Here is a 21,230-nt window from a genome sequence, read left to right as displayed (position 1 = left end):
ACACATGTGTTTATGGAGACTAGAGATCAAACTCATGTGCTCTCCTTTTGTCATTTACTTTTTTAAGTCTCTTAATTGACCTGGAGCTTACAATTCTGTCTGGGCTAATGGCGTCCGTGGGTCCCAGGAATCTACTCAATTCCATCTCCTTAGCACTGGGGTCACAGAGGGTGCTACCACGTGTGTGCGCATGTGTATATGCATGTGTGTGTGTGTGCGCGTGTGTGTGTGTGTGCGTGTGTATGTGCGCGCGCGCGTGTGTGTGCGTGTGTGTGTGTGTGTGTGTGTGGGGTGGGTGTGTTTCCATGAGTTCTGGGGATCCAATAGGTCTTTATGCTTGAATGACAAGCACTTTACCGACTGAGCTAGTAGAAGGTGTAATAAAACTATGGGCAAATATTTCGGGCAAGCCAAACATAGTAGCTCACTTAAAACACTAGCACTGGGGAGGCTGAAATAGAAAGATATTTGGGTTTGAGGTTAGCCTGATCTACATGGTAAGACTTTATTAATTTCTTTTTCAAAATCAACACATAGCATTCCATGTAAGAGGGTGTCAATATTGTGTTTCTTGTTGACAGTCCACACCTAGATTTCCTTCTTCCAGTGCATGGATGGGTCCTTGAAGCCTGAGGTGTGATTCCAGCAGCTTTTCTAAACAACAGAGTTGTGACCTGCTAGTCCTCCTGTGTGAGAAGTGGCTGAGCATCCAACGAAGACCATAAACCCCTATGCACACTGCACACTTCCTGTGTTTCATGTGTGGTCATCAAGGACACGCGGGACACCCAAACAAGAGTGACACTGTGTGAAGGTAAGGGAAGGCACGGGGTCGTAAACGCTGTCTCTGGGCAGACGGCTTTCTCCACTGCGCGCCATCCTCTGCGAGTGCAATTTCTTGCTCAGGATATTAATCAGAGTACTTCCTCTAATTTGCTCGTTGGTTTTCTAGATTAAGTCTGTGTTTGTGGATGAGTGCATGAAGTCCTTATAGTCCTTGCTGGTGACCTTATCCTGGGTGACACAGGCCCCTAGGATGATGTTTGAGTACTAACTTAAACCACACTGAGAGCAATCAAGTGTTTGAGATGACGCTACATCCTTTCTTGGATTCAGATGAGGCAATACAGCTCCAACACAAACAGCACTCGCAGCGTTTGCTTTAAGCAGCACTCTAGAGACACAGGCTCATGAAGATGATAAGGGAAAAGGAGTAATATGAAAAGTAAGAGGAAAACGGTAAATGATAATGGAAATAAAACTGCTCTGAGGAGCACGTGCTTTTGAGGGAAGCTTGGCTTGCTGGGTAATATAAACAGTGATTTAATGACTGCTCATGTTTCCAGATATAAAGGAACCTACTATGTACCCTGTACACTGAACACAGTGTGGAAAGGAATTCTGGTCTAAATGAAATATGCCTAGGAGCTTACAAAAAAGTTGCAGACACACATGGTGGACATTTTACACCATACTGTGCCAGACACAGCTCCAATAAAGTGTTTTGTGATTCAGAAGTAAATTCTTCCAACTGGGAGGACTGAAGGCATTTAGGGTGACAAAGATCAGATGCCATTTCTTTTAGGCACTAAAGATACCCACCTACCTGTTCTAAAAGGTGCTAAGTGTATGCCGAAATCTAGACCCACTGAAAGCAGTGCTTTATAAGAGACCGGTCCTGATTTACAAGGCTCCTACTACCAATACATTTACTATTCTAAGTACTTGACAAAGCTTCATTGTGACGCAGATTTAGGAAAGAAAGCAGTAGTTTTGAAGTTGTAGAGTTGGAAGTGTAAATTGCAGTGGCAGAGACTAGGATCTGGAAAATTTCCATACCACTACCCTGAATATCCCCCCAAAGAACAGCACATCCAGCAGGGAGGTACTGGCCACGGAGACCGGCTTTTACAAGCCATCCTTGACACACCAAGCTCATGAGAAGCAGGAGATACTCCTGGCTCAGCTCCAGCAATCTACGTGAGCAAGACATGGCGATTTCCCCCAACTCACAGGAAGGAGCTCATGAAAAGACCCACGGAGCCAGGGGTTTGTGTGCATTGAAATGCCACGCTGAAATCTCTTAACTATGTCCACTGCCTGCGTGCCATCTGCAAATCAAAGTGCATTTCAAAAGGTAGCTGAGGTCACTCAAAAGGTGCTTAGTGTAGTCCGCTTTGCTCCTAAGTGTCATCTGATCCTCAGACAAGCGGATGAGCCCCGCGTTGTCATGCTCATTTTATAAATGGTGCAAGTGAGGCACAGGGAGGCCGTCCACTATGTAGAAAAGCTGCAGGCCATGAAGCTCCCTGGCACCGCCCTTTTCATAGAATTCTTACAATAGCTGAAGACTTACTGGGGCACAGAAGGACACCATGAGAGTGGGGCCCTTTCAAGCTGCAAGGAAGGCACACAGTGGGGTCTTCAGCAGGAGTCGCTGAGCTGACTGAGCTGGTTCCTGTCACCTGGACGCCTCGGCCAGAGTCACTTTCAAGCTGTCAGCCAGAGGAACTACCTTTCTTAATGGTTCTTGGCTGGCCAAGCTCAGTACAGCTAGGAGTGCTGCTCCTAAACCCAGATCGTGACGATCGTGACACTGTAGCACTACTGGCCGGGGTGGCACAGTGTGTGCAGATGGTTTCCAGGTACCTGAGTGCCACTGTCTCTCTCAGGCATGCCCAACCCGTGGCCCATAGGACACCTGCAGCCTGAAATGAAAATGACTAAAACCCAACACAGAATTATAACCTTACTTAACACATTATGAGGGTATTTCTGATTGATTAGTTCATTCTCTCCCGCCCCCCTCTCCACCTATGTGCACACACCAACGTCCATGTGTGACGGTTAGAAGACAATGTGTGGCATTTGGCTATCTCCTTGCATCCTATGTGTTCTTGAGACTGAATTCAGGTTGTGAGACTTGGTAGCAGGCACCTTTACTTACTGAGCCACCTCGCTAGCTGCATTATGAGGTGTGTGTGTGTGTGTGTGTGTGTGTGTGTGTGTGTGTGTATGATCTTCTTGTGTGACTCAACTGTGTGCTTCTTAAGTGTGTAAGCTCTGTAGGCCACAATGCATGTCACAGTGTCAAAAGGTTGAACAGCTCTTTGTAGAAACAAACTTGGGGGCCACCACATGGGAACCTGTCGGAGCCACAAGATAACAGATAATTTCCAAATGGCTTCTGTGATGGGTAAAGTGCATCATCTGATCTCCCTTTTTGCACCTCAGAAGACACTCTGTCTGTTCTATGCCAGTGCGTGTAAGAGGAGAGCAACAGAGGGGATAGGAGTTAGAAACGCCAGGAGCCACATTTTCCCTTCTAGCTCTCCATCCTGTGCGCAGCTCTCTACCCCAGGTCAGTGCATAACTTAGGAGCATGAGGAGGCCTTTCTGTCAGATACTTTGCCCTGAGAGGTGAAAGAGCTCTCATTGATGATCCTCTCTGTGGACACTGGCTGACAAGAGGGTAAAAGGTGAGCTGGAGAAGAAGAAGGAAGAATTACAGCCTCCACTGACACCCTCTCAGCCCTCCCCATGATTCATATAACCCAGCCTGCTCTGAAGAGGCTGGGCAGCCTCTCCAAACTCCTGAGGCTGAGGAACAAAGGAGTGTATTATCTGTTACTTCCACTTGCACAATCTGTTAGTCAAAGGGTGTCCTCACCTGCTGCGCAGAACCAACATCGTGAGGATGAGCTCACTCTTACAGGACAAAGACCAAGCTGCGGGGTTCGTGAGAACTCTGAGACTTAGCTGCTGCGGCAGGGTTCAGGTTGGATGTACAGGCTCCATAGCTAGTTGGTTCTGAGTTTGAACCTCAACTTTACCTCCATACCCTGGAGGACCAGGAACTGAGCTTCCATAGCTAGCAAACCACAGCTACTGTACTAAATGAGATGGTCCAGCCACCACACGGTAGACACTCCCTGAGTGCTCAACAGGGGACTTAACTGTCACCACGGCCAACTGGTGCTCCACTCCCTAGAGCTACTGCCTAGCATCCAGTAGGTATCTAATCTTCTGCCCAGGACCTGAAGAGATCCGCAGACCTGCAGCAGTCCTGTTTCAATGCCATCCCTCTTTCCTAGGTCAGACTCTCGATGCAGTCGCCTGAACTAAAGAAGGAAAACAAACCACTTGTTGAAGTGGTTGGAGAAGGATGAAGAACCAGCAGTCAAAACAAAATGAAATTATATATCTGTAAGGCGTACGGGGAGCCGGGAGGAGGGAGGAGGGGATTGTAGTTTCCTACGGACACATGTTAAACACTTCACATCGCGTTTACAGACTCATGTGGTAGGTGGCTCCTACACTCTGAAACAGGTAGCTCTGGTTTTCGGTCTTTTCATTCTTTGAAAAGCTAGGCATTTATGGGCAAGCCCCCCCCCCCACTACCGCCACCCCCACTTTTGGTAAATAAAGGAAGGAGCCTTAAGGCCAAAAGTTGAGGACAGTTTGCTGGGTGGTAAACAAGGCTTTGCAGCGGAAGTGATTGCTCCACCACAGCCCCCTGAATTTTTCTGCCGTGACACGCTTGGCTGCTGTCAGTAGAAGTCCGAGTGTATGGAAAGTAACATGATTCACAATCTGTTAAACTAGGTTGCTCTCTCCCCCCACAGCCCTGGGCTGGGTAACAACTGGTTGTTTTAGAAATCAACTCTGACATTGATTTTCCAGACTGCTTGACAGTCTGCATCTGCACAGTGAGGAATTTTGATGTGCAGGAGAGTATAAAATGAACGACGAAGGTGGTGATGGTGACAACAAGGACGATCTGGGGCACTGTTGATGATGGTGGCTAGGGCATCCTAGGCTGCAGCAGCTGCCCCATGCATGGGAGGACTATAGGACGTCGGCAGTATCTCTGACTTTTGCCACCAGAGAATAGTAGCTGCCTTCCTCTAGTGACAACAAGAGAACATGGGTGTAGACATCAGCAGATGTTCCCAGGGTGGGAAGGTAGATGTAACTTTAAATCTGGTTGACGACTGCTGGTCTATGTTAAACTAAGGAGACAATCATTCTTTCCTTAAAGAAAGAGTAATAGTGTCATTAAGAACTGTGGAATAGGGTGAAAGAGGGAGGGAGGGGGAGAGGGAAGATACAAGTGAGATATAACCTGAATACATTACTTATATAAAAAATTTAAAAAAGAAAAGTAGGAGGAAGGGTAAAAGAACAAGGAGGAAACAGGAGCTCCACAGGAAGATCAGAGCCAGTTACCCAGTGCCTAGAGGGGCTTTCTGAGAATGAAACATCACCAAGGACCATGCATGGACTGGTCCTAGGCCCCTTACCAAGACAGAGCCAATGGTCAGCTCCATGCGGGGTTCCCTAGTAAGGGGAGCAGGGGCCTTCTCGGACATGAACTCCTTTGCCAGCTTTTTGATCACTTCCCCTTGGCGGGGCTGCCTTGCCAGACCACAGGGAAAGAGAACACGCTCGATCCTGATGCAACTTGATTAGCTCGGGTGGATTGAAAGTGGGGTTGCCCTTCTGTGATGATTAGGGGAGGGTGACTGGGGAGAGGGAGGGAGGCTGGGTAGGACTGGGAGGTGAGGAGGGATAGGGCTATGACCAGGATGTATAGTGAATGAATGAATGAATGAATGAATGAATGAATGAATAAATAAATAAATAAATAAATAAAGTAATATATTAGGGGAAAAATATCTTTGACAAGTGCACACCTATAATCCCAGCACTCAGGGAGGCAGAGGGAGCTGGATTGCTATGAGTTTGAGGCCAGCCAAGACTATACAGAGAAACTCTGTGTCGAAAAAACAAACAAACAAACAAATAAACAAACAAACAAGGAACTCTGAAAAATAACACATTTTTTTGTGTGTGCATGTTCAGGTCTGTGTGTGTGTGTATATGTGTGTGTGTGTATGTGTGTGTGTGTGTGTGTCTGTGCAGGCTGGAGTAAAATCCTGGCTGTTGTTCAATGTTCAGATACCACCCACACATTGGTTTTTGAAACAGGATCTCTCATTAGCTTGGTGCTTGTCAAGTAGGTTCCACAGGCTGACCATAAGCGGCAGGGTTTGAGCCACTCTGGCTCCTCAGCACTAGGGCTGCAAGTGTGAATCATCACACCTGTTCGTTTTGTTTTACTTTTATCATGGGATCTGGGGATCTAATTCAGGTCTGTGTTCTTCAGAGCCCTGGACAGATAGTCTGAGTATAGAAAGTCATAGTAAGCTGACCTACATTAAATATTCTCCTTCATGGGGAAACTTGTTTAATCATTGCATTGAAATGATTCATCATTGTCCTAGATTTTGAGACATAGAATGAAGAATTCCTATAGGATGCAGTTAAGAAGCAAGCACTAATCTAGGTCAAACTATCACATTTTTATAGGTTGATCTTCAGAGGGTGAGAGTTTTACACACACACACACTTTTCCCCTTCATCATCTGATCCTTCACTGAAAGCAAACTTTTCTATGGAAAAGTCTTAGCTGCCACACACAGAACCCAAGAGGGAGAAGCTAAGTGTGCGATTTCCAGACTCTAGTATCTGAGATCATGAGAAACTTGGACTAGAAGGTCTCTGGTTTCTCAGAGATTCACAGTGTTTTAAAACAAAATCTACTGTATGACTTAAGACTTAATAACATTTAATATTACTAGAACTATCCTATTACAAGATTTTAATCCCATTTAATGACGTTATTGAAAGATTTCATCTTGTTGCCAAAAATTTCTCACATTTATTTATTTACACACGTGTATGTATGTGAATGTGTGGGCGTGCAATACCATGGAATGTGTGTGGGGAGGTCAGAGGACAACTCGTGGGAGTCAGTTTTCTCTTTCAACCAAGTGAGTCCCAGGTACCAAACTCAGCTTGTCAGGCAAGTACTTTTATTTACTGAGCCATCTTGCTGGCCTAGCAACCTCTATTTTAAGCCAAAAAGCTTTAAGTAACAAAGACAATGTCATAGACATAGAAATGACAAAGACATAAATTAAAGCCATTGTGAAAAGGTACATAGTAAACAAGTATGTGTGCTTGGTAGGAAGGAGGAGGGGGGGAGAGGGAGGGAAGGAGACAGAGGGATGGAGGGAGAGGGATGGAGGGAGGGAGGGAGAGGGATGGAGGGAGGGAGGGAGAGGCTGACTACTCTCCTTAAAACTTAGGTAACTATCAAGACATGAACTCTGGTGCCCCATATTTGACCACCTCCCCTTGGTGGGGAGGCCTAATGGCACTCAAAGAAAGAATAAGCAGGCTACCAAGATGAGACTTGATAGCCTATGACCACATAGTGGGGGAGGAGGTCCCCCTCAGTCATAGACCTAGGGGAGGGGAATAAGGTGAAAGCGGGAGGGAGGGAGGAACAGAGGATACAAGTGATGGGATAACAATTGAGTTGTGATCTGAATAAATTAATAAAATAAAATTAAAAAAAGAATACTATTTTACAAAGACTCCTAGGTGCTTCTTAAAATTATTTGACAGCTGTCTACAAATGAAAACCCATATCAGGGAGAAAGGTGGCACACAACATCAAAACAACATCAGTACCACTAGCAAGAAGGGGCTCTGGGCACCACATTCTTAGAAAACTATTGGCCTTTTGCCTCTGTTATAACCCACACACATTAAATACTCATACTGATGTTTATTTTCTAAATGTAAAATGGAATTAGGATAACAAATAAAGTCTAGCATCTGGTGGTAAACAAAACAAAACTTAGGGTAAATGGCCAGGTGGTGGTGGTGCACGCCTTTAATCCCACTACTTGGGAGGCAGAGGCAGGTGGATCACTGTGAATTCGAGGCCAGCCTGGTCTACAAAAGTGAGTCCACTTGACAGTCAAGGCTACACAAAGAAACCCTGTCTTGAAAAAAAAAAAAAAGACAACAAAGCAAAAAACTCAGGCAAATGTTTCCTTAGACTTATCGTCCTCTCCCACATCCTTATTGCTTACATCCGGCTATCGGCTCTCAGCTCCATTCCCCACCCCACCTCTCTAGGGCTTGATTAACTCTCCTTAGGTTTACTTTAATAACTTCCTATCTCCCATTATGGTAGCCTTGTCCACTCCTGACCCGTCTCACTCACCTGGAGACAGTGGGAGCTTGCTCTCCACTGTCTTCCTAAGAGCCCATTTCTGTCCAGGGTGCAGAAACTACACTTCCTACTGATCTGCCTGGAGCCCAAACCCTAGCATGTGCTCCAAGCAGCTTCCTAACCTTACCTACAAGTACCCCCTCCCCTCTGTCTTACAGAGCACAGGTCTTATCTTCCTCGTTCTTACATTCCAAAGCTTTGGTCTAGAGTGGCTCTTCTGCTTGTGCTTGCTGAAGGCCCTCACCTCCCACTCCTAGAATAAGGCGCTACTCCTTATTCAATGGTTTAACCAAAGTTGCTTTGCAGCCCCAGCACAGCACTCCTGAGCACCCCTGCCTGTCGGTTCAGTGTCGAATTGCCTCTGCCTGTTTCACGGCATCTTTGGAAAGGGGTTGATAGAAGGCCTGTCTCTGAAAGGTGAACCATCTCTATTTGGTTAAACTAATTCAGAACCCTTACACTACCCAGGAATGTGCTAGATGCTCAGAAGACCATGCAATGTGTATACATAGAGACAGGAGCCTTTAGAGAGTAAGCTGGGCATAGTGGTGCACACTTTACAACCTCTAGGAGGCAGAGGCAGGTGGAGCTCTGTGAGTTCAAGGCCGGGCTGTGTAGTGAGAGCCTGTCTCAAACAAACAAAGGCACAAACTGCTACAGGGATTCTGAAAAAGAGGAGGAAGAAAGATGCTGCCCCAGCGTGTGGAAGACTGGGAAGAGGGTACTTGAGGACAACAGTGCTTGGGGGAGGACTGTGGTCAGACAGTGGCTGGGATGTGTGCATCCTCTACACAAGAAACAGAAGACAGCAAGACATGACAAAATCTGTATGAGCAATGCCAGCTTGGGGTGTGTGTGTGTGTGTGTGTGTGTGTGTGTGTGTGTGTGTGTGTGTGTGTGTGTGTGTCAGAGTCAGCAGTAGATGAGTTCGTACTCACATGAGAGACAACACTGGAAAAGTCTGGCCAGCAGTTAAGATAACCAGAGAGAAAGTAACCTGACGTTTACATCGAACACCCACTGAGAAGGAAAGTAGGGTTTCTGGAGCAGGTGACATATCAGGTGGCTTGTGGGGGCACTGAGGAAGCAGCACAAACAAGACTAAGCCCGTGGGAACGTTGGGGGCAGGGGGCAAGGCAGAGTGGAGGTGGGCCTGGAATTCTTACAGAGTGTCTGGTTACAGAGAGAAGCTGAGGTGGTGAAATGCCGTGAAGGGTTGCTAGAAGCAACGCTTGCGTCCAAGGGTGCAAACTCTTGGCTGAAGGACTAGACCAGTTCACTTGTCTATGTCCTTCTGTGTTTTTGTTTCTGGACGTTTTTTAAGGTCTGTAGATAAAAACTCCACGTTTGTTTTGCTTGCCTGACACTCCCTCATTGGCTTGAGTCACTATGAGGGTCAGAGCCCAGGATGCTCTGTAAGCGGGTCCTGACAAGCTGGAGGCACTGCGTCACACACCCCTCCTGAAAACGAATACGGCAGTGTCTGAGTCATCTCCCCTCTTGCATCACATGGCAGAAGTGAGCGTGCTACGCTTGCTTTGTTGTTGTTCTGTGTCTACTGACAACTACCAGAAGGGTCAGTCTTCAGAGAGAGCCAGCGCTCAGCTTCCTGGGTGGTGAGTCATAAAGCAATAATCCCAAGAAACTGCATCGAGGGACTCCAGGAAGTTTTACTAGCACTGTAATTGGTTTGGAAGTTCTGTTTTCTACAAAGAGAAAAAAAAGCTCGGATTTATTCCTAGGAGCTAAAAGGGAACCTTTGAAAAGATCAGAGGTACAAATCCAACGTGGAAATCAAATTACGAAGTGAGATGCGCATGTTCCCGCCCGGGCTATAAACACTCCATTAACAGCGTGGTCACAGGCAGCTTTTCAAACTTTCCGCCCATGTTGATCACATTATCTCATAGGTTACATTATAGACTGGAACTGGGCTCAGCTCCTTCCAGCACCAAATGTCCACTGAGTACCTAAACACAAGTAAAAGACACTGAGAGCAACAGCTTAGGAGTTTGGAGCCCCACATGTGATCCCCTGTCCTGAGCTCCACATGTCACCCCTGTTCTGAACCACACATGTGACCCTTGCCCTGAGCCCCATGTCACCCCTGCCCTGAGCCCCACATGTCACTCCTGTCCTGAACCACACATGTGACCCCTGCCCTGAGCCCCACATGTCACCCGTCCTGAGCCCATATATTACCCCTATCCTGAGCCCCACATTCTATCCCTGTCCTGAACCCCACATGTCACCCCTGTTCTCAATCTCACATGTCACCCTTGTCCTGAACCCCACATGTGACCCCTGTCCTGAATCCCACATGTGACCCCTGTCCTGAACCCCATATATGACCGCTGTCCTGAGCCCATATGTCATCCCTATCCTGAGCCCCACATTCTATCCCTGTCCTGAACCCCACATGTCACCCCTGTCCTGAACCACACATGTCACCCCTGTCCTGAACCCCTATATGATGCCTCCCCTGAGCTCCACATGCTATTCCTGTCCTGAACCCCACATGTCACCCTTGTCCTCAACCTCACATGTCACCCTTGTCCTGAACCCCACATGTCACCCTTGTCCTGAACCCCACATGTGACCCCTGTCCTGAACCCCATATATGACCCTTGTCCTGAGCCCCATAGGTCACCCCTGTCCTGAACCCCACATGTCATCCTTATTCTGAACCCCACATGCTTCTTCTGCTTTGTGTTAGAAGTGATTTTCTTTTGATCCTAGATACAGCAGACAACTCACAGGGTGTATAAGACTAAACAAGCTGAAATGGGAAAACAGCAACTAAAAGATTTTTATAGTTTTTATGAAAGATATTTTATTAGTATTTATAGAACCATCAAGAAAACTCACATTGTATGATGCCAAATAATTATGAATATATTGGCGAATAGCCTCTTTCCATATCTTCCATTAGAAACATTTTATATATCTATATTAAAATCACATTTGTCTCTTAATAATCCTATCTTAAAAAATAAGGATAATTCCTATCGTAATCAAGACAGCAACATCACATCTAACAAATTCAGTAAAACATAATGTCGTCACATTCCCTGGGTCATTGTTACTGCTGCTGAGGAGCAGGCACTGAAGCCAGGCTCCAGCCCCAGGGCACCCTGCGTTATTATCTGAAGCAGTGAGTTGTTTACTCATGCTGAAGTTGAACCAAGGATTGGTGGCAACCTTCAACTTATTCTTTCAGGAAAGTAGCTGTTTACGTAATGTTTCACTCTGGCTCTGAGTTGAGTTTGAACATCTATCTGACCACATGTAAGTAAAACGGGGTGAGGAGAGTGTCTGGAGGTACCTCAGCAGTGGGCTTTGGCGTGCTGGTGTTTAAACTAAAGACTGAGAGAAGAGACAGGAGCAGCTTTTATTAACCCTTGCTTCTCCTCTCTCTGTCTCTCTCTGTCTCTGTCTCTGTCTCTGTCTCTGTCTCTGTCTCTGTCTCTGTCTCTCTCTCTCTCTCTCTCTCTCTCTCTCTCTCTCTCTCTCTCTCTCTCTCTCCTCCTCCTCCTCCTCCTCCTCTCATTTTCCCTTTAGGCCAGGACACAGAAACTGCGACCTGCACTTTCCCAGGGAGGGTCATAACTCCCTCTTCTACAGTGCCACACAGAAGCCCTGTGAGGAAGTCAAAGCTTCCCCACGCCCTTGCTTCTCCATGGAGGAGCTAACCACAGTCCCCTGCATTGTGTGACCCTCACTTTAGCAGGAGCCCTGCCTCCTCTTGGGAAGAAGGCAGACCCCCCCCCCCCCCAGAAATGCCAAGAGCTAAGACAGATATACCTTGCAAGGTCTTCTTCCTAGTCCCTGCCCTTTATGACAGTTACATCCACCCCAAATGCATCCATGCAAGTGGACAGTCTTCCCATCTGTTGTATCTTCAGTTTGAAGACTATAGGGTCATGGAAAACTAGAGAAAAGAAAGCTGTTGACTCTTCTCTTGTCAACCTGGCTCTGGTTAGGAGTGTCCTCATGACTCTGAGGTGTGCGGAACGGAACCTTTTCTGCTGGCGACTGCATTACTTAGCTTCTTTCTCTCTCTTGAATTATCCCACTTAGCCCAGACAGTCTTCAGATTGCATTATTTTTTGAAAACGGAATAGTGAAAGCGTTTCATGCCTATGCTGTCTTGTTTCCCTTTAAAGCAAAAGTCTTGATGAAAACCGTTGGTCCTCACTTGATGCCTTCACTGCCCACTTGCTGCTAACTCCATGACCATTTAGCTTCCCTCTCTCATTCCTCAAGAATCCTACGCTGAGGATCCCCCGTTTCCTCAGCTGCTATGCAGAGCAGCAGATCTTGTTCCAGGCCTCCAGCAATGGCCAAGCCTCCAAGCATAGCAAGAGTCCACTGCACTGGCCTCGCTGTTCTAGAAGCTCTCCTTGGTAATTATGCAGAGATTGGGCTTATGGCTGCTAATGACAGTGAAAAGGTAAACATGGGCATTGTTATCTACTTACTTTTCTTCTGGAATCTGAACACCGCTTGAGCCTTCAGGGAGCCAACGTACTAGCTACTTCTAACAGGCCTGTTTTCTAGGATGGATAGATAGCACTGTTCACCCAGAAAGTACCTTCTAGAACTTTGCAAGAGAGCATAGTGAGAAGGCCTGGAGCCACATATTCTAGCTTCCAATCATACTTATTGGCCGTGTAACATCACCAGGGACTAAACATCCCAGGATTTCATTTGCAGTTTTTGCACAATGCAAATAAGGAGCGAGCAGACCTTAGCAGGCTTGTTGTCAGTGTCCTGTGAAGCAATAAAAGGCTGAGTCAGCAGCCTAGAAAATGACTAACTAACACAGCTTACTTGTTAACTGTAGCCAAGCACCTCCATCATGGATGCTGCTTGCCTGTTTCATGTCTAATAATTATAACGGCCAGGCTGGCTGGAAGAAGTGTTTCTTGGCCCATTATGGCAGTTCTCAGGACTTTTAAAAGGAAAGTTTGTTATTTTCCACTTTTATCACAGCTTTCCCCTCATGACAGAGAAAGTATACAAAATGTGGCTCAACTCTAGTGGTTACTTTTGTGAACTGATGATTCATGATAATTAAACTTGGAACTCAGAGGGATGAAATTACTTGTTTCAACATTTCCTTTGTTCAGCAGTTATGATTCAAGGTTCTATTAGATAGCACACTATTATGCTTTTGTCATGAGCTAGGCACTGCACATGTCACATAAAAAAAAAAAAACAACAGTCACTGCCATGTAAACCCAAGTGCTTTGCTGAATAAGGGCTGTGAAGACCTGGTAAGCAGGTCTACCAGACGTGTGTACAGCCATCCTTTCTTCCTAGGCAGGGAGTAGCTCAGAGAGAAGGCCCTGAGATCATCCTAGCTTGTTAGAGATTGACCGGATTTGCAGGAGGGTGGGAATTTAAAAATAGAAGCCAACGCGGCTGGAGTTTATCTCAGATGCTTATGTCCCAGGAGCAATCTGTTATCCACGATGCTAGCAAGTGGTTCATAGAGGGATTTTAAATTCTCATGAACACTAAGAACTGCTTTACCTACCAACGTGGTGGAGCACAGGCAGGGAGGCATCTCACATTCAATCCCTTTCTCCTCTGCCGTTCTGTCCCCTCCCCTCTGCTCTTCTTCCCTGTCTACACTGGGATAGAAGCTATGGCCTCACGAATGCTTAAAAAGCGCTGTACTGCCGAGCGATACCCCCAGCCTTCTATTTACTTTGCTCTTTGAGATAGTCTCACAGGGTAGAACAGGCTGGCCTTGAACTTAGCCTGCACTCCGATCTGGCCTTGAGTTTGTAATGTTTCCACTTCTGCCTACCCCGCTGAATAGCTGGGATTACAGGCCTTGCCCACCAGAGCCAGGCTCCCCTCCTTGGTTTCTCAAAGCCGTGACTTAGTATGCTTTTGTTCTGTTCTGGTGGCTGTTGGTGTTTAGAGACAGGGTCTCACTATGCGGTTCAGGCTGACCTGGAAGTTGCTATATGTGACCGGGTTGACCTTGAACTCATGAACTTTTTACTCAACCTCCCCTATGCTAGAGTTACGGACATGGGCTGGTAGTTTCCTTTAGCTTCTCTTGAGAGGTGAGCAAGAAGAATCCCTTGCTTCAAAGGCCTCATGTGCTGAGGCCTCTACAAAGTTAGATATGTAGGCTAGGTGTGGGGCACACTCAGGAGGCAGAGGCAGGTGAGTCTCCATGAGATCAAGGCCAGCCTGGTCTACATAGTGAGTTCCAGGACAGCTGGGGCTATGGAGAGAGAACCTGCCTCAAAAAATAAACAAAACAAAACAGTTAGATCTACGATAATCTCCACAACATGGCCTCAGGAAATCTTCATTACACAGGGTCTTAAAACATGAGAAGATAAACACAATTTCAGATGTTATGACATCGCTAGGTCTTTGTGTCACCCTAAGTTTGTATTCAATTAACAAAAAAACAGATGTTGAATTATGAATACTAAATTATATTTAAGGTCCTGTGTGGGGTGGGTAACACAAATGAGAAGTATTTTTGAGGCAGTAATTTGAGTCTGTTGGACTAATGACTCTGAGCTACAAAGACAAAACGCATTTGGTAAATAGGCATATAAACTGTGAAATGAAAATCATTCATCCTTGGGAACCTTTGCTGGAATTAAGTTGTAGGAAGGCATCTGCATGCTTTTAAGGGCAGATGTTTTCAGTCGGAAAAGTGCGGGTGGACAAGGTGTAAGGAGGTGGGGCACACAGGGTGACTGAGTCGGTCTGCACTCTGATCAGCTCTTTCCAGGGCGCTTCGTGTTGCACGTTTCCTAGGAAACCTCTGCCCCAGGTAGTGATGGGAAAGAAGAAGGTTAAGATAAAGTTTATCTGTGACGCCTTTCGCACACACTCAGATGAACGCAGCTGCCTCCTTTCTGAACATGATCAATCTTTCAGAGCTCTTTCTCTCCCGTTAGCAAAACACACAGTGCTGACTGCACACATTCTCAGAACTGACTGTTATACCAGAAGAAGTCTTCCCGTGTCCGAAGCATGTTGAGCCATCACAGAAGCCGGCACAAGGAGTGTCTTACGGTTGCCATGTCAGAGTGCAGACTTCAGGGCACTTTTGGCTCCTTTCACTGCTGTATGTAATTGTTTCTTTTCATATGAGGAATTTCATGAAAATCTCTGACACAAACTATGGAAGGATTCAGACGTGGGACTTCTTAACAATGTTGAGTTTGGAAGCAGACTTGGTGACATATGACCTGTAATCCCAGGCAGAGGCAGGAGGATCTCAACTCACAAGCCAGCCTGGGCTATACAGTTAGACTCAGTTTCAAAATGTAATCAGAAAAACAAAACAAAACAAAACAAAAAACACCTTAAAGTTTCACCACTTTCTTGGATATGTGTGGCTGCCCAGGCTGGGTACTGCCCAAGCCTATCGGTCTCCATTTACAAAGATCACAAAGTGGTCTTCAGTCAATTCCTTCATTCAGTCAGTAGTCTACCGACTGAAGGAATGCCTGCTGCCAGAAAGCAGGGCCTGCTGGCCAGAAACACAGCGAGCACACTGCCCAGACATGGGGCCAACAGGTGGAGCGTTACTGTAAGAACACTAATTCGTACGTCCATGCTAGTCACCAGAGGCAGGTAAAGAAATGGGCAAGGAGGAGCAGCATCTCCTTACAGTAGGATGAACAGCTCAGGTGGAATCACCAATTCCCAACACTCCACAGTAGACACTGCACTAGACGGACATGGCCAATGGCTACACAAATGGTGAAGTGGACAGGCAGGAAGATTCAGAGAAGGAACAGGATAGTCAGAGGGTCTGGAAGTTTCCTCTTCTAAATTTCCTAGCAATGGCTCGCTCTATCTATCTATCTATCTATCTATCTATCTATCTATCTATCCATTCATCCATCATCTGTCAATCTATCTATCCATCTATCTATAAACATAGATACAGCAAAGAAGTCAGACAACTTAATTCCATGATTAAAGCTGGTATGATTAATAACAGGAAGATGGTCACTGGCTCCCTGCAGAACCCATGATTGCATAGTTAGTGACCTGGTGCAAAGAGCATACGTAGAGTCTGACTAGGAAGTAGCAATCTGTAACCCTTACACATGTCCACAGCATACTGCACAGAGGCAGCCAAGGAACAGTACCAGATGAAAGCAAGCTGAGGAGACTTGACCATGAATCTAAGTGAGCTGATGCTGTCCTGGATAGGGAAAATGCACTAAAGGACACTAGTGGGACAAGTGACCACACTTGGATATGGGCTGTAGGTTAAAGTGTCAAGTGCCCAGAATTGTCCAACTGTATACCAGTTACATTAAATGGAGGCTATCGTTGTCCTTAGAAATTCATGGTGAAGCATTAGGAAACGTGTGCTATCTATTCCCACATATTCAAAGTAAAGATGCCTATATGTCTATATGCACATTTTGGCAGAGGAAGAATGGTCAAACCAAATGGGGAAGAATGATGTGAAAACAAGACCAAAATGGGTCAAACTGAGTACCTGATATAAGGATGAGGCCTCAAGACGAAGTTTAGAAGAAACTGTATCTGCAAACTCTCAAAACATGGTTGCCAGGAAAAGGCCAGCAATAATGACAACACCAGCTCATGTGTCAATGTGGATGGGGAAAATTCCACCTGGTCTCAGCCCCAGATGAAGAGCTACAGGTGGCAATAGCTGCCTAGAGAGACACTCAATCTCTTCCAGGAACAAGCTCCCACCAAGGTTGTCAGATCTCAAGAGGTCAGCTCTACATGTGTGGACATATAAACAATGCAAAATGGACTCTGGGGCTGAACACTTACATGTGCACATGCGCGCACACACAGAGATTCCTATGTTTATACATGTAACGGTAACTACAGGTAGGAGCATGAGTTTGGGAGGGGTACCTGGAGGGGCTGGAGGGGGAGGACGGGACAGGAGTGATGTGGATGCAGAGCTCGTGTATGACGTTCTCAAAACAAACAAAAGTATTTTTAAACAGCAAAACTAAGCAGACAGTGGCACACTCACACACAGTCCAGTGAAACCAAACCACGCACACCGGCCACAGCAACTCTGAGGGGTGTAAGTGCTCATCTGGCTTCAGTGACCAGAAAGAGAATTCACCTTTGACAAGTCCAAGACAGGAGCTAGAAACTCAGTAACATTTTGTGGGAAAACTGTGGTGATCCTGCCCGCTAATGTTTGTGGAGGGCTCAGAAAGCGCTAATCAGTCTGAAAGGCGTTTTGCTTGCATCGCCTCCTGGCTTTTCGGAGAGCAATACTCTATCCATGTCAAGACGCTAGGATCCGTCCAAACAATACAGAGAACGAGGAACTGGCAGAAATCAAACAAGGATGGTCATGGAGCTGATGGGCTTTGCCATTGCTGTGGTGCTAAAGTTGTTTGCGGAGTCCTTACTAAGCTTCCTGCAGGAATGAACGATGACCCTGACTTAGACAGACTCCTGAAGCTAATAACCAGTAGAAAATGCATGCTTGAGTGAGTGGATCCTCTATTGGTTCCAGCCAGAGCTTGAATAAGCAAGAACAATGAAGTGACAGTGTTTGCTCCCACACTGCAATGTGATGCCTTCTTCCAAGGGCTGAACTTTCTAATAAATCTCTTCCTGGAATGAAGCTCCAGGCCACCGGGAGCCAAGCACGGTGGTATGCATATAGCTCCAGGTATTTGCATAGGCTGAGACAGGAGGGGCTTGGGCCCCTGAGTTTGAGATAAGCCTGGGAAATGGTGAAACTCTGCTTGAAAAACTAAGAAAACAGTTAATAAACATGCCACCAGAATCACCAGAGTGATCGTTTCAAAAATAATAAACCTCAGTTTTATAATGCATCCAAACAAACTGCCTCTTGCTCACCTGCTAGCCTAGAGGATTGGCGGGGGAGGGGCAAACCCTAGAAAACTGCTAAAATTTGTTTTTTTAAACCTTTTTTTTTTCCCTTTGCAGTACTGAGGCTTAAGGTCAGGGCTGTACACAATTGAGACAAACTTTACAAGAGGCAATGGAGCCAGCCCTTTGCCTATACACTCGGAAATGCAAAATGCCTTAGAGCTGTCAAAAGGCATGAACCCCCTCAACCCCCCCCCCCAAATCCGTAATATCTATCTGGACCTCAAAGCTGCTCCTTAAGCTTCCTCCTGAAGCAATCTGAGGAAAACAGCTCAGAAAACCGAGACTTATGCTCATCACCAGCCACCTGTTCCTTGTCTAATGATGAATGGCTTCATAAAGCACTTGGCCTCTAAAACTTCAGGTTTCTCTTTCTTCAATTTGTTTTCTATACGTTAATGTAAAGTGGCATGACTTTAGTGCCCCCCACTCCTTAATTTGGCCTTGGCAGCTCTAGTTCATTAAAGACAATCTGTATCTTTATAGGGCCATCCCATTGCTGGCTTCATCATTCCTCATACAGAGAGTGTGTGTCTGAACAGGCTGTACCTTTTTTTCCCAGTAAAAGATGGATGGATTATTAGTATAAAAGCACAAGCTCAAAATTCTAGTGTCTGTTGCTGTTTAGGGGGTGAAGTCTTATCACTTGGCACTGGATGTCCTTCCCCAACTTTAACTGTATTTTTTTCAGCCATGGAGAAACCTTAAAAATCCTGATGCTCATCTTATGTGACCATTTAGACCTAAGCAACCGTTAAAACTCACTGAAGTAGAATCTGTGCAGCTAGGTCACAGCCACCTGTCTTTCCAGAACCACCTAAAGTCTACTGTGTAGCCAAGACTGTGGTTTCTGGACAGTGAAACATGCAAAGAAGTTTATCCATTGTAGACTGATAGAAACGATGGTCAAAAGAGACTTGATACCCTATGATCATATAGAGGGGGAGGTAATCCCCCTCAGGAACAGTCATAGGGGAGGGGAATAAGGGGAAATTGGGAGGGAGGGAAGAATGGGAGGATACAAGGGATGGGATAACCATTGAGATGTAACAAGAATAAATTAATAAAGGAGGAAAAAAAAAAAAAGAAATGATGGTCAATATCTATCTTTCTTTTCTCTTTTGAGACAGGGTTTCTCTGTAGCCCTGGCTGTCTGGATCTCTCTCTGTAGACTAGTTGGCCTCAAACTCGGAGATTCACCTGCCTCTGCCTCCTGAATGCTGGGATTAAAGGAGTGCGCCATCACTGCCGAGCAAGAGATGTTTACCACCTATGTTATTGTTAAGGGATGTACAATCCAACTGGTCAGCGAAGGAAGGTGTATGGGAGCACAGACAGTGGCACCGGGATGAAGAGTGACGGTATGTGCCAAGTGAATGTGACATGCAGCAATCGGACCCAGAGCCAGTCTGTGACAGAAGAGGGTCGTACCCAGAGCCAGTCTATGACAGAAGAGGGCTGTCCCCACCAGAGAAGCCACACAGTTGAGGGAGGCAACTCCAGCAGGGTGGGTGGAGCCTATGGAAAACAGGGAGGGAACTAACTGAGCTATAGCAGAAAGTCCTCCTTAGAGTAAAAAGGTTGGAGCAGCAGGCTAGAGAAATCTACATGCACAAGACAGGCAGAAAGGGGTCTCCACTGAGGTTGAGGAAATGGCCCATCGAAAGCAGTCCTCTGGAAAGACTGGGTTGCAGAGATATTCCCCATGTTTTGTAGAAACTTCTAAAACTCAAATCAGCAGAACACAACTCAGGTAATAACATGCATGATGACAATGTATTTTTTAGTTTTCTATAAAGAGAGAAACCAGAGTTTAGCTTGCTGAAAAGAAAGAAGACTTTGCTCTTGGAGGGAAGTCTGGTCTATCTAGAGGGCTTATGAAACTCGCTGCTCCTTTGAGCCCTGCTCCAGTTGCCTGACTCCTGAGCTGATAAACACAGCACCTTCCGCTTTTCCCAAAAAGCAGTTAGTATAATCATAACGGAAACAGTTTTAGGCCACAACAATTCTTTTTCCTATAGTATGTTTTGAAAGGGCTTTTTCTTTTCTTTTTAAGTTTAGTGAGCAGCTGAAGAATTCTAAGAATGAGAAAGGCACCCAAAGCATTTATTTATTCACTAATACTGACAGAACAAATGCCACTTGCTACTATTTGTTACTATTGTACCAAGATTCTGTTTTCAAATAAATAACCTGCCAGGCATTGTAGACAAGTCTGTCAAAGCCAAAACAGCAGTCCAGGTCTGCACAGTCTATAATTACTTGGCTAAAATATCCTGCTAGAACGTCAAGAAAAGTTGAAGAACAGATTAAGAAGTTAATAACCTTATATAACGAGCTGTAAAGGCAGAAGATAGTGAATGGTGACATGTTTGGTTTTTAAAAACTCACTTACGAGCTACCCGGACTGAAAGTTTATTGACGCAAATACATCAATCACAAGGTCAGTTCTGACCACAGAGTTCACTCCACAGAACATGACATCCCTGAACTGGACGGAGCTCAACGTAAGGTGACAAGGTGGCCACCACCCACATTTAACCAGAGCAACAAGGTCACGTCCCTGCTACACTCAGAAAGACAAACTGAGAGGAGTGGCAGGCCCAGGTATCTGAACTTCTAAGCAGATACTTTTAAAATCAGGGTGCACTGTCCACTTGTGGGATGGCACCTTGTGGTGCTGCTACGTCCGAGTCATTCACAAAAATGACGTTCACGTTGTACAAGACTGTGGAGCTCAGGGACGGGCTACACATAGCGATCTGACTTCAAGACCACAGAGGTCTGTTCACCTTACGAATATCCAGCTTCATTAACTACAATTACCTATGACAAAAATAGAGCTATCAGAGATAACAAAATAACTACACGGAAGTGTTTAATTCTTTGAAGTCAGCTTGCTCTCTCGTTAACAGGCAATTCTCAGTTCCTGTTGCAAAGACAGAAAGAAAACCAGCTCTCCAAGTCCCCTCCTCTCTGTTTGTCTCGTCCAGTCTTACCTGCATAATGTACAGGGATCTCTATCTTTGGCCCAATGACATAGTGACCTTCTTCCAGGCTGTGGGCAGTGATGGTGGTCCACTGACGGCACGAATGGATCAGCAGGTAGTCATTTTCCCGCAGCCCTTCCACGCACTCTCCTAGAAAATATAATTTCGTAGGAGAAAATTGGAATTCGTATCCGTTTACTCCACACCCTACAGTGAAATTTCCTTAGTTTAAACATGTATGGCTT

The 21,230-nt window shown here is 45.9% G+C and overlaps 1 protein-coding gene across 4 annotated transcripts in view; it reads right to left on the bottom strand.

The window, feature by feature from the left end:
- GAREM1 (GRB2 associated regulator of MAPK1 subtype 1) overlaps positions 1-21,230 on the bottom strand; it is a 176,715-nt gene that overhangs the window by 94,348 nt on the left and 61,137 nt on the right. For all 4 annotated transcript variants that reach the window (XM_084780630.1, XM_084780627.1, XM_084780628.1 and 1 more), the window contains exon 2: positions 20,995-21,135. Coding sequence is in view for 2 of the 4 variants with exons in the window: in XM_084780627.1 (XP_084636753.1) it covers positions 20,995-21,135 (141 nt within the window). In the remaining 2 variants the exon portion in view is untranslated. The remainder of the gene's footprint in view (positions 1-20,994; positions 21,136-21,230) is intronic.

This window comes from Acomys minous (genome assembly GCF_964271855.1).
Source record: "Acomys minous genome assembly, chromosome: 4".
NCBI lineage: Eukaryota > Metazoa > Chordata > Mammalia > Rodentia > Muridae > Acomys > Acomys minous.
The sequence above is the reverse complement of the archived record's forward strand: the minus strand, read 5'-3'. Positions and strand labels throughout refer to the sequence as shown.